Source organism: Macaca thibetana, chromosome 9, assembly GCF_024542745.1.
Source record: "Macaca thibetana thibetana isolate TM-01 chromosome 9, ASM2454274v1, whole genome shotgun sequence".
Taxonomy (NCBI): domain Eukaryota; kingdom Metazoa; phylum Chordata; class Mammalia; order Primates; family Cercopithecidae; genus Macaca; species Macaca thibetana.
In genome coordinates, this window is record NC_065586.1 from 96,573,034 (window position 1) to 96,585,363 (window position 12,330).

Here is a 12,330-nt window from a genome sequence, read left to right on the forward strand (position 1 = left end):
ATCACGATGGGACCCAACTCGTGACACAACTCCAGTTCCCTTTCATGTGGATTTGGCAATTTTGAAGTCAGACACAAGGTAATTCTGTACATTATCTGTGCCTAGCCCATGCTTCCTACCAAGTACTCAAGTATTTCCTGAACTTCTTAGCTGACACAACAGGGAATGAAGCCCGAAGAAAAGTAAACAGGGTTGAAAACTAAATCTAAGAGGAGGAGGCAGAAGAGTTACTGATGGAATACTCCTAAAGAAATTTGAAACAGAAGCTTAAGGTCAGTTTTGGGTAAGACATGATTAAACAAAATTAAAAGTGCACTTTCTCAGCTCACACCTCTTAAGAATTCTTGCTGGGAGTGGTGGCTCATGCCTGTAATCCTAACACTTTGGGAAGCTGAGGTGGGCAGATCACCTGAGGTCAGGAGTTCAAGACCAGCCTGGCCAATATGGTCAAACTACATCGCTACCAAAAAATACAAAAAAAATTAGCTGGGCATGGTGGTGTGCACCTGTAATCCCAGCTATTTGGGAGGCTGAGGCACGAGAATCACTTGAACCTGGGAGGCAGAGGTTGCAATGAGCTAAGATCATGCCACTGCACTCCAGCCTGGGTGACAGAGTGAGACCATGTCTCAAAAAAAAAAAAAAAAAAAAAAAAAAAAAAAGAAAGAAAAAAAAAAAGGAAAAAAATTCTTTTTGGCTTGGCATAGTGGTCTACACCCATAATCCCAACACTTTGGGAGGCCAAGGCAGGTGGACTGCTTGAGCCCAGAAGTTTAAGACCAGCCTGGGCAACATGGTGAAACCCTGTCTCTACAAAAAAATACAAAAATTAGCCAGGTGTGGTGGTGCATGCCTGTGGTCCCAGCTGCTTGGGAGGCTACAATGAGAGGACCACTTGGGCCTGGGAGGTAGAGGTGCAGTGAGCTGTGATCACACCACTACACTGCAGCCTGGGCAACAGAGTGAGACCCTGTCTCAATAGTAGTAATGATAAAGAATTATTTTTGCTTTGTATTATAACTGCTGGTCTCCTATGTAATATTTGAAGGCGATTACTTTGTCTTGCTCAGTTTTATATCTCCAGGGCTTATCAGTGTTTGATACATGTTAGACACACAGGTGTTTGTTAAGGAAATGATTATCAAATGCTATAGAGAATGGAGACACATAAAAAGCCAGTGGGGACCTTCAAAGAATAGCATTCCACAAGTATCCACTCCCTGACCTCACAAAAGGTCTCTCACTGCCTGCACAGCTAGGACTCCACATCTAATTTGAATGAATTTGCTTCTTTTGGTCCCATTAAATGTATGCTTTTTTATGGGACAGGTTTTCTGGCATATACTGTAACTTAAGAAAATGTCCCCAAAGGAATACAGGTTGGTTCACTTAAATGGATGCATGAGGGCTGGGTACAGTGGCTCCTGCCTGTATTCCCAGTGCTTTAGGAAGGTGAGGCAGGAGGACTGCTTGAGGCCAGGAGTTTGAGCCAGCCTGGGCAACATAGCAAGATCCCATCTTAACAAAAAATAAGAAACTTAGGAGTCATACATACCAGTAATCCTACCTACTAGGGAGGCTGAGCAAGGAGGATCCCTTAAGCCCAGGGGTTTGAGGTTACAGGGAGCTATGATTGTGCTACTGCACTTCAACCTGGGGAACAGAGGAAGATCCTATCTCTAAATAAAACAAAAAACAGATGAACGAGATAGACTCTGAAAAACATAGTTTTTCTCTAAGGCTGTCATAGGAGTATGGATGAGTCATTAAAAGTAATCAAAGCTGTGAACATGTTCAGTAGTAACTCACTGCCTGTCCTCTAATTCATAAACACAGGTAATGTCGACTTATTAAGAAGCTACGATTCAGAAGCTGCTTTGGAATAAGGAATATTCTTCTTAAAACAGAAATAAGATCAGAGGCAGTCACAGCCTTAGGCAGACAGGACAAAAACACTTATCAGTCCTGTAATACACTTGAAACACGTTAGAGCACAATTTTTTCCAACTAACCACTATTATTAAGGAGATTTTTTCTGAGACAGTCTGGCTGGCTCTGCCGCCCAGGCTGGAGTGCAGTGGCGCCATCTCACCACAACCTCCACCTCCTGGGTTCAAGCGATTCTCCTGCCTCAGCCTCCGGAGTAGCTGGGATTACAAGCATGCACCACCAAGCTTAGCTAGTGTTTTGTATTCTTAGTAGAGATGGGGTTTTGCTATGTTAGTCAGGCTGGTCTTCAACTCCTGGCCTCAAGTGTTTCACCCGCCTCGGCCTCCCAAAGTGCTGGGATTACAGGCTGAGCACCCACGCCATGCCAAGGTTTTTTTCGAGACAGGGTCTTGCTCTGTTGCCCAGGCTGGAGCAGTGTTGCAAATATGGCTCACTGCACCCTCCTGGGCTCAAATGATCCTCCCTCCTCATCCTCCTGCACAGCTGGGACCACAGGCACACACTGCTGTGCCCAGCGAATTTTTTGAAAAATTTTTTTTGCAGAGATGGGGTCTCGTCATGTTGCCCAGGCTAATCTCAAAGTCCTGAGCTTCAAGCAATCCTTCCGCCTCAGCCTCCCAAAGTGTTGGGATAATAGGCATGAGCTACCAGACCTACACTAGAAAGGTTTTTTATGGGAAATAAATCTTGTTTCAACTTAGGAAGTTAGGAACATTTCTTCCTTGACCCTATAAATGGGAAAAGGAGCGAACCTTAACACCTCCACATGGCTAAAACCCTTAAGTACCTTCATAACCCAAGTGAAATTAACAAATTAATATTTTGTGCCTAAGCCCCCATCCACCCCACCCTCCTATCCTTTAAATTTCAGAATAAGAAAACAGGGAAGAGGGCAGACATCAAGCAGAAAAAAAGGGAAAAGGATGCGGTTCCTCAGGGCAGTGACTATTCCTGGGAAAATGAGGCACAAATACCACAGCACTGAGTTTTATTAGGGATTTCATTAAGATTAAATTTCTAGGAATAAGGGAGTCCTAGTTAAGAGGACACAAAAGCCCACGAAGCCTCCTCAGATCTCATAGTGAACCACCGGCTCAGGTTCTTTGGAGGGATCGCCGCCTCGTTCCAGGTACAGATTATTGTAAGGATACTGCTTTGGTCCCTAAGGAAAAAACACAGGTCAGCAAGAACATACATTCAGTCAATACCTGGCTACACCCCACTGAGTTAACAATCATGCATGGTAAATGGGTAGGCAGTAGCCTCTAGTCAGACCCAGCTGGGCTAGGACAGCAGGAACAGCAATCCTCTTCCTCACTCAGGCCAAGGCAGAGAGAAAGCCTAAATTGTAAGAGAAGTGGTGCCTATACTGTGAGGGGGAAGGAGAAAGGGGGAGGGAAGGGAATAGGGAAAGGAGGGGAAGGGAGGAAGAGAGGGAGGGAGGTAAAGAAATAGAAAAGAGAGAGTGTCAGAGTCAGAGGCAACGCTTTCTAAATGAGACGATGCATCCATCCATCCCACTCTCTCTCGGGGTCGAGACAGACTCAATCTCCTTTAAGTCACTCAGCCTCTAATGGTTCCACCACTAAAGTGGCCCAGCAAATGAGGCGTGCAGGAGCAGTGGTGGGGGAAAGCACAGAGGAGACGAGGCTGGAACGTGCTTTAGGGGCTGCTGGCTTTACCAACAAACAGCTGTCAGAGAACACAGCTCAAGGGGAGGAGAAAAGGGTGATATGCTTACAGAACTGAAAAATGGAAGAGCCACACTGTGTTTCTTGCTCTCCTGAAGTCAAGTTAGTGCTCACTCTAGCCCTACGTGCATTCTCCAGCATGGAGCCCCTGGGGCTTGGTAGGAAGGCTCGTGTCAGTGCACACAGAAATACCAGCTACCTTCAGGACACTGATTGTCTCTGCAGAGGTAGCACTGGGCAGCCAACTGCAAACACAGCAGCTTCCCTGCTTTCAGTTTCTCTCCTTCTAATACATCCTGGAGACTACTCCCAGATTAATCATCCTAAGAACTCAGCATTCATTATGTCACTCTTCTGTTCGAAAACCCAGAATGGTTCCCTGCCACCTAGAGGCAGACCAAGTCATCACTGTATCCCCAACCGCTAGCACAGTTTGCACCTGGTACATAGTAGAGGCTCCATAAATATTTGTCAAATTAATGCTTTATTACACCATCAAGTCCAAATCCCTTAGCAATGACATAAAAGCTGCCCAACCTAACTGCTCAACTTATCTCACAATACTTTTTAACACAGTGATTTCCAAATCTAGGTGCACATCAGAATTACCTGGGAGCTTATTAAAAATATGGCTTTTAGAACCCTACTGCGATGCTACTGAATTAGGACCACCAAGAAGCGGGGCCTGGGAATCTGGATTTTTAGCAAGTCTCCAGGAAACCAACCAATGCAGCTGGTTATTTAGGAACCATTTTATACATCTATTCTATTCTAGCTAACTCATTCACCCTCCTTTTCCTTCATTGTTTTCTTTTTCTTTTTTCTTGTTTTTTAGACAGTCTTTCTCTCTTGCCCAGGCTGGAGGGCAGTAGTGTGATTTCAGCTTACTGCAACCTCCGCCTCCCAAGTTCAAAGGATTCCTGTGCCCCAGCCTCCCAAGTAGCTGGGATTACAGGCATGCACCACCATGCCTGGCTAATTTTTTTGTACACTTTGTAGAGACGGGGTTTCACCATGTTGCCCAGGATGGTCTTGAACTCCTGAGCTCAAGCAATCTGCCCGCTTCAGCCTCCCAATGTGCTGAGATTACATGCACAGGTCACCATGCCTGGCCTCCTTCATTGTTTTCTCTTGCCCTAAATGTTTTCTCCAACTTTCCACCACCCAAAGCCTGTGTGTGTGTGTGTGTGTGTGTGTGTGTGTGTGTGTGTGTGTGTGTGTGTGTGTGTGTGTGTGTGTGTGTGTGTGTGTTAGCATCTAGGTAGCCCTTCTCCTTGACACTAACTCATATACTATCACATACATTCACTATACACATATATACACATAAATTGTACAGAATTCCCACATATCTGTTCAAATGTTGCTCATGTAACTTATCTAAATTTTCTTAACTAACCTTCCTTAAAGCTAGATAATTCATTTCTACGTCCTTTACATTCTCCAAAATGTAAGTCTATGCCTGTAGTGGACACTTAATTGCTTCCAATATACTACAGGAAGTGCCCTTCACATGTCCAGCAAAGGGTAAGATTTTAGCTCAAGATTCCTTAACTCTACTGTAAAGATCACTTAATGAAATATTGTTGATAAATATAATCCCCAAATGGCAACTCTGGAGACTAGCTGGTTTCCATACACTCATTGCTCATCTAGTCTTCAAGTGTATCTACTCACCGAGACTGGTCCAAGAAGTAGGGGTGGAGAAGTGCTCTGGTACTTGTGGCAGGCCAGTGGGTCAAGGCCCTTCTATCTTCCTATCTCCTAAGACTCCAGGAAGCCAAGCTTGGTATTGGTTGGATTCCTATCCCAGAGACTTCACTCCCTCAGGAAATGGGGCTAAGCAAACATGCCTAAGGGAGCACTTCTCGGATACTCACCACAGGCTGGTAGGAAGGGTACACGTCCCCCACCCAGAACATGAATGTCATGAAAGCCAGGAAACCGAAGAGGTGCATACACATGACATTCCAAGAAACAGGTGTGGGGGATGTATCCACACGGTTCCTGGTGTACATGTCTATGTGCCAGTGCATCTGAGACAGAAAGACAAATAGCTGTCACATACTACTCTTCCTGCAAAATGCAGGCAAGTCCCCAGTGATCAGAGCCTGATACAAGGTTAGACAGAAGCATTCTACTGCCCTGGGGCAACATGCTGAGAACCAGGTCTGAGGCACACTGCCCTACAGGATTGGATGCTGGCCTCTGTCTAGGTTCTTCTAGCTTCTGCTGAATAGGGACAGCTCAATCATGGAAGCGCACAACTTTCACAGTACAGAGTTTCATGATTCCCAGATGTCCCATTCAGTGTGCCACATGCAACCTCAGATCTCACATCACTGAACCTTGCTTCCTTGAGCAGAAAAGCTTAGTGTTACTTGGTCAAAGAAGTGCCATCTGAGCTAAAGAATCTCCAAGAAGACAAAGGGAGAAGGAAGGTCAAATGAGATATGGTTCTCTCACCGGTTCACCCCAGTTCAACCTCAGGTCCGGTTGGTCCCAGCTATACCATGGATCCCTCTCATGCTGTGAACGGTCAGGGAGCTTCGGGTAGTCGCCATACCTGAGAGACAGCAGGAACTTCTGGAAGGGGCTGTGAGCAGCCTCAGACAATTCAGAGTCTCCTCATCTTATAGATGAGAAACCAAGTGACAGAGATAACTGCCTCACCTAAGGACAAAGGAACTAAATCTCAAGACAAGAGCTCGAGTTCTAGTCACTAAGCACAGAACTAACCATAGAAGTCCAAATTGTATTTAAAAGTTCATGGCAAGCTCTGAAATATTTTAATGTATATAGGCTTTCCCAGGGCCAGGTGTGGTGGCTCATGCCTGTAATCCCAGCACTTTGGGAGGCCGAAGTGGGCAGATCACCTAAGGTCAGGAATTCAAGACCAGACTGGTCAACATGGCGAAACCTCATCTTTACTAAAAATACAAAAATTTGCTGGGTGTGGTGGCAGATGCCCATAATCTCAGCTACTCAGGAGGCTGAGGCAGGAGAATCACTTGAACCCGAGAGGTTGAGGTTGCAGTGAGCCGAGATCGCGCCATTGCATGCCAGCCTAGGCAACAAGAGTGAAACTGTCTCAAAAAAACAAAACAAAACAAAACAAAAAACCAGCTTCCCCAAACTTCTTTCAATAAAAAGAAAAAAAGTCACACAATCATGTAATATTATAGATGAAAGGGAATTTAGCAATCAATTACAGTCACCTGCCACATAACACTTCGGTCAACGACGGACCACATATACAAAGGGGGTCCCGTAAGTTTATAATAAAGCTGCCCTATAAATGTGTACCATTTTTTATCTTCTTTTCTTTTTTGAGATGGAGTCTTGCTCTTGTCGCCCAGGCTGGAGTGCAATGGCACAATCTCAGCTCGCTGCAACCTCCACCTACTGGGTTCAAGCAATTCTCCTGCCTCAGCCTCCCAAGTAGCTGGGATTACAGGTGCCCACCACCACGCCCGGCTAATTTTTGTATTTTTAGTAAAGACAGGGTTTCGCCATGTTGGCCAGGCTAGTCTTGATCTCCTGATCTCGTGATCCGCCTGCCTTGGCCTCCCAAAGTGCTGGGATTACAGGTGTGAGCCACAGTGCCTGGCCCATTTTTTACCTTTTATAGCATATTTTTATGTCCCTTTTCTATGTTTAGATACACAAATACCATTGTGTTACAACTGCCCACAGTATTTAGTACAACAACATGCTGTACAGGTTTGTGGCCTAAGAGCAATAGGCCATACCATAAAGCTGTGGTGTGTAGCAGGCTATACTATCTAGGTTTCTGTAAGTACACTCTCTGATGTTCATACAATGAGATCACCTAAAAACACATTTCTCAGAACGTATCTCTGTTGTTAAATGACACATGACTGTACTCTGATTTTCATTAGACAGAAAATGAAAAATTAAAGTTTAGAGTCTGAATCCAAAGTCACCCAGCTAATTGGAATAAAAACAAAAAGAGTACGAATTAGAAAACCATTCTTCTCATAATAACTGTGTTCTTGACCACCCAGCTGGCAGTCATCTCCATGTCTTAAATACCTCATGAGACCTCTTGCTAAGCTGGGTTTTCCCCCAACAAATCCAGGTTCATCTGACACTGACTTCGAACAAGAATGCTCTTGTCCACAACATAAAAAACAAAACAAAACAGGAAATGATGACAACTAGGCATATGCTACAGAAAATGAGTGTATAGTAAGAAGAATAGAAGTTGCTGAAACCAAGATTGAAAGACTGATGTTAGGACAGGAAATAAAGGTGATGATAATCACTTCAGATAATTAACCACTGGGATGTTATGTGGATACAGATACGGAAGAGTGTGGAAGGGATAGGATAACATCAACTGGAGTAAGTAAGGGGGCTGGTTGTTTAATCTGCTTAATAGTTGCTACGATTTCCACAGCACTAACAGAAAAAAAAAAATTTTTTTTTTTAAAGAGACATACACATAAATATAGAGTACTCGTTTACAAATAAGGTTCTCATGATAGGAGTCCAGCTCCAGCCTGGTCACATGCCTGGATGACAGCACCTGAGCCCAGCAGATGCTCAATCTAAATGAAACTCCACTCTCTGGATAGAGCCAAGGAAGGTTCCTGCTATTCGGGGGTCCTCGAGGGAGCCATTAAAACCTCGGCTTCCTCATTTAAGGAAACAGCCTGAGCCAAGGAGAAAATTGAAGTCCTCTCAGCGGCAGCTGCTCACCCACCCCCTCCCACCTCCCTCCACAGAGAAAAGCACCCACTCCATTGACTCTGAGAGGTCACGAGAAGGTTCGGGAGAAAGGGTCACAGTCAAGCCACCCAACACAGCCGGCCTTCTCCCATCACTACTTGGGTGCGAGCAGACCCTCTCTGTCTCACCCCATGCCCTCATCCGGGTAAGGCTCGTAGTCTTCCACACGCATATTATACTTCTTGGCGGCGGCGGCCCGTTCTTCTGGGGTCCTAGGATAGGGCCCTGGCAACATGTCCTTGGTAATGCGGGAGGCTAAAGCGCAGAACAGAACAGGTCAGAAGCGAGCCCGCTCTCCGGCCGCTCCGAAGGCTTCAAGTCACAGGGGCTGCAGAGATCCGAGATTGGGACTTCGCAGGATCAGCGCGACCCTCCACCCCATTTTCTGGATATCAACGCCACCTCCGCTCCCTACCCGGAGTCTGCCGCCGCGGCATCCACGATCCCCCCTCCCGATACACCAAACATCAGGCACCCCCTTCCCACAATGAGGTCTCTCCCATTCTCGCGGACCTGTCCGTGCGCCCAGCGGCACCACGTTCCAGGATGCCCTTTGCAGCCGCTGAACTCCCAGGACCCCGGCCCTGGCCACCGCCATCTTCACCTTCTTCACGTTTCCCTTCTGCACATGCGCAAAGACCTGTCACGGCGGCTGAGCCGGGCCAAATGTGACGGAGGAAGCCGGGAGTGAAGAAAAGTCGAAGGGTTCAACGTGGGCGGGGTTTAAATACGGAGTTGGGAAGCCAAGGGTTGGATAGAGGCTGGGAGGGATAACCGGGAAGAAGAGTAAACCAGGCAGGTCTTTGACATTTCAGAATGTTGTGTCCTTTTTCTCCCCGAGCTGACTTAGACCCATCCAGGGATGATGGGAACTCGGAACCTGAGCAACTCAGGTAGACAGCTTAACCACCTCCTGCAGGAGCTGTACTAGTGAAATGAGCCTGTCTGACTCTCTTCTCTGGCTGCTTGCTTTCCTGTCCTTCACGGGCACTTCCTCCCATCCCCAAACATGATCATTCTTCAAATTCACCTGTTGGTCTTGCTTGTTCTGTTCTCCAAATGGGTTGATCTTCACTTAGACGCCAGTGCAACACACATATCGGCCCTGAATTGGCTCCTTAGTTTCAGTCCGTGTTTCCATGTGCATGTCTTAGTCGCCTCAACCCAACAAATGTAAAATTAAACCTATCACCAGAGGCAGCTCTCCATAGATAGCTTAAAGCCTCAGAGTTGGTAGGACTTGGATAAAACAAATTTCAAACCAGCCCATAATGAACAAACTCTAACTCAACAGAAGAATTGGAGGCATTATTATGTTTGCATACGACTGTTTTCACTTGGGATTTGAATAACTTACACATTATAAATATGCACGTATTTCCAATGACTTTTCAGGTGACCACTGTTTTGGAGCAGAACCTATTATTATAAACATTCTCAAGTATAGATCAGAGCAATAAAAATGCATATAGGCTGGGAGCTGTGGCTCACATCTGTAATCCCAACACTTCAGGAGGTCTAGGTTGGAGAATGGCCTGAGACCAGCCTGGGTGACATAGTGAGACTTCATCCCTTTTTTTTTTTTTAAGTTATAAAAATAAAAAGTAGACAAATACTGATATATACTATTTAATATATAAATTTTGGGAAGGACTACACAGCAACTTGCTGTCTTGTAAATGAGCATCATTAGTTGATGTTCAAAATAATTGGACAACATCTGCATTCAACCAATAGCAAATCCTGATCCGATTTAGGTCAAGAAACAGAGTTGATCTAATTTATTTTTATTAAGATATTATTTACATACCATAAATTCATCCTTTTAGGCTGGGTGCAGTGGCTCACGCCTGTAATCCCAGCACTTTGGGAGGCCAAGGTGGGAAGATCACTTGAGGTCAGGAGTTCAAGACCAATCTGGCCAACACGACAAAAACCCATCTCTAGTAAAACTACAAAACTAGCCGGGCATGGTGGTGCACGCTTGTAATCCCAGCTAATCGGGAGGCTGAGGCAGGAGAATCACTTGAGCACGAGAGACAGAGGTTGTAATGAGCTGAGATCACGCGACTGCACTCCGGCCTGGGCGACACGGTGAGACTCTGTCTCGAAAACAAAAAACAAACAAACAAAAACAAAAAACAAACAAACAAAAAACCCTTTTAAAGTGTACGATAAAGTTATTTTTAGTACATTTACAAAGTTGTGCAATCATCACTATCTAAAACATTTTTATCGCTTCCGAAAAAACCCATACACATTAGCACGTTGCCTCTACTTCTACCTGCTGGCAACCACTAATTCACTTTCTGTTTCTATGGATTTGCTTATTCAGAATAGTTTATATAAATGGATCATTTTATATGTGGCCTTTTGTGTCCATTTTCTTTCACTTAGGATAATGTTTTCAAAGTTTGTCTGTGTTGTAGCACATACCAGTACTTCATTCCTTTTTGGGCTGTATAATATTCCATCATATGAATGTACAGTACAACATTTTATTTATACATTTATTGGTTAATGGACCTTTGAGTTGTTTCTGCTTGTTTGGCTATTATGAATAATGCTGCTATGAGCATTCTTGTATAAGTTTTTGTCTGGATGTATGTTTTTTATTCTTTTGGTTATATGCCTAGGAGTAGAATTGCTGGGTCATAGGGTAACTCTATGGTTTAACTTTTGAAGAACTGCCAAATTGTTTTTCAAAGCAGCTGTGACATGTTACATCCCCACTAGCAGTGTATGAGGGTTCCAGTTTCTCCACATCTTTACCAACACTTATTGTCTTTTTTTAGTATCACCATGTGAGTGCCCATGAATGGTACTTCATTGCAGTTTTCATTTGCAATACCCTGATGACTAATAATGCTGAGCATCTTTCCATGTGCTTATTGGCCATGGCGGAATGTCTGTTCAAACCCTTTGTTCATTTTTAAATTGGTTTGTCTTTTTATTGTTGAGTTGTTAAGTTTTCTTTATGTATTCTAGATACGATTGTATCTGATCAGATACACAATTCATAAATATTTTCTCTGACTCATAGGTTTTATAACTTTCTTACAGTATCATTTGGAACCCTGTGTTCATCATGAAAGGGTGTTGGAGTTTGTCAAAAGTTTTTTCTGTGTCTATTGAGATGATCATGTAGGGTTTTTTTTTCTTTTACTAATATAGTGTATTATGTTGATTACAAATGATTAATCAATAAAATATTGATTACTACATGGTGTGTTATATTGATCATTTTCAGATGTTGAACTGACCTTGCACTCCTAGAATAAATCCCACTTGGTCATAGTATATAATTCTTTTTTTTTGAGACAGAGTCTCGCTCTGTCGCCCAGGCTGGAGTGCAGTGGTGTGATCTCGGCTCACTGCAAGCTCCGCCTCCTGGGTTCACACCATTCTGCCTCAGCCTCCCAAGTAGCTGGGACTACAGGTGCCCACCACCACGCCCAGCTAATTTTTGTATTTTTAGTAGAGACGGGGTTTCACCATGTTAGCCAGGATGGTCTCGATCTCCTGACCTCGTGATCCGCCTGCCTAGGCCTCTCAAAGTGCTGGGATTACAGGTGTGAGCCACCGTGCCTGGCCTATAATTCTTTTTATGTGGTGTTAGACTGAGTTTGCTAGTATTCTGTTAGGATTTTTGCATCTATATTCATAAGAAATATTGGTCTATAGTTTTCTTTTTTCTTTTCTTTTCCTTTCTATCTTTTTTTTTTTAATGAGACGGAGTCTCACTCTGTTGCCCAGGTTGGAATGCAGTGGCCCGATCTCGGCTCACTGCAAGCCCTGCCTCCCAGGTTCACGCCATTCTCCTGCCTCAGCCCCCTGAGTAGCTGGGACTACAGGTACCCACCACCACGCCCGGCCAATTTTTTTGTATTTTTAGTAGAGACGGGGTTTTACTGTGTTAGCCAGGATGGTCTCG

General features: G+C 44.5%; 1 protein-coding gene across 2 annotated transcripts in view; it reads right to left on the minus strand.

The window, feature by feature from the left end:
• Window positions 1-2,910: 2,910 nt before the first annotated feature.
• The window catches only part of NDUFB8 (NADH:ubiquinone oxidoreductase subunit B8), a 943,883-nt gene continuing 934,463 nt past the window's right edge, over window positions 2,911-12,330 (minus strand). Inside the window, exons 2-6 of one of the 2 annotated variants that reach the window (XM_050805047.1) lie at window positions 8,910-9,030; window positions 8,525-8,651; window positions 6,108-6,207; window positions 5,522-5,677; window positions 2,911-3,112 (exon numbers count right to left, since the gene is read on the minus strand). In XM_050805047.1, coding sequence (XP_050661004.1) covers window positions 3,020-3,112; window positions 5,522-5,677; window positions 6,108-6,207; window positions 8,525-8,651; window positions 8,910-8,994 — 561 coding nt within the window. In that variant the 5' untranslated portion in view covers window positions 8,995-9,030 and the 3' untranslated portion in view covers window positions 2,911-3,019. The remainder of the gene's footprint in view (window positions 3,113-5,521; window positions 5,678-6,107; window positions 6,208-8,524; window positions 8,652-8,909; window positions 9,031-12,330) is intronic. The other variant, XM_050805048.1, reaches the window with a different exon arrangement.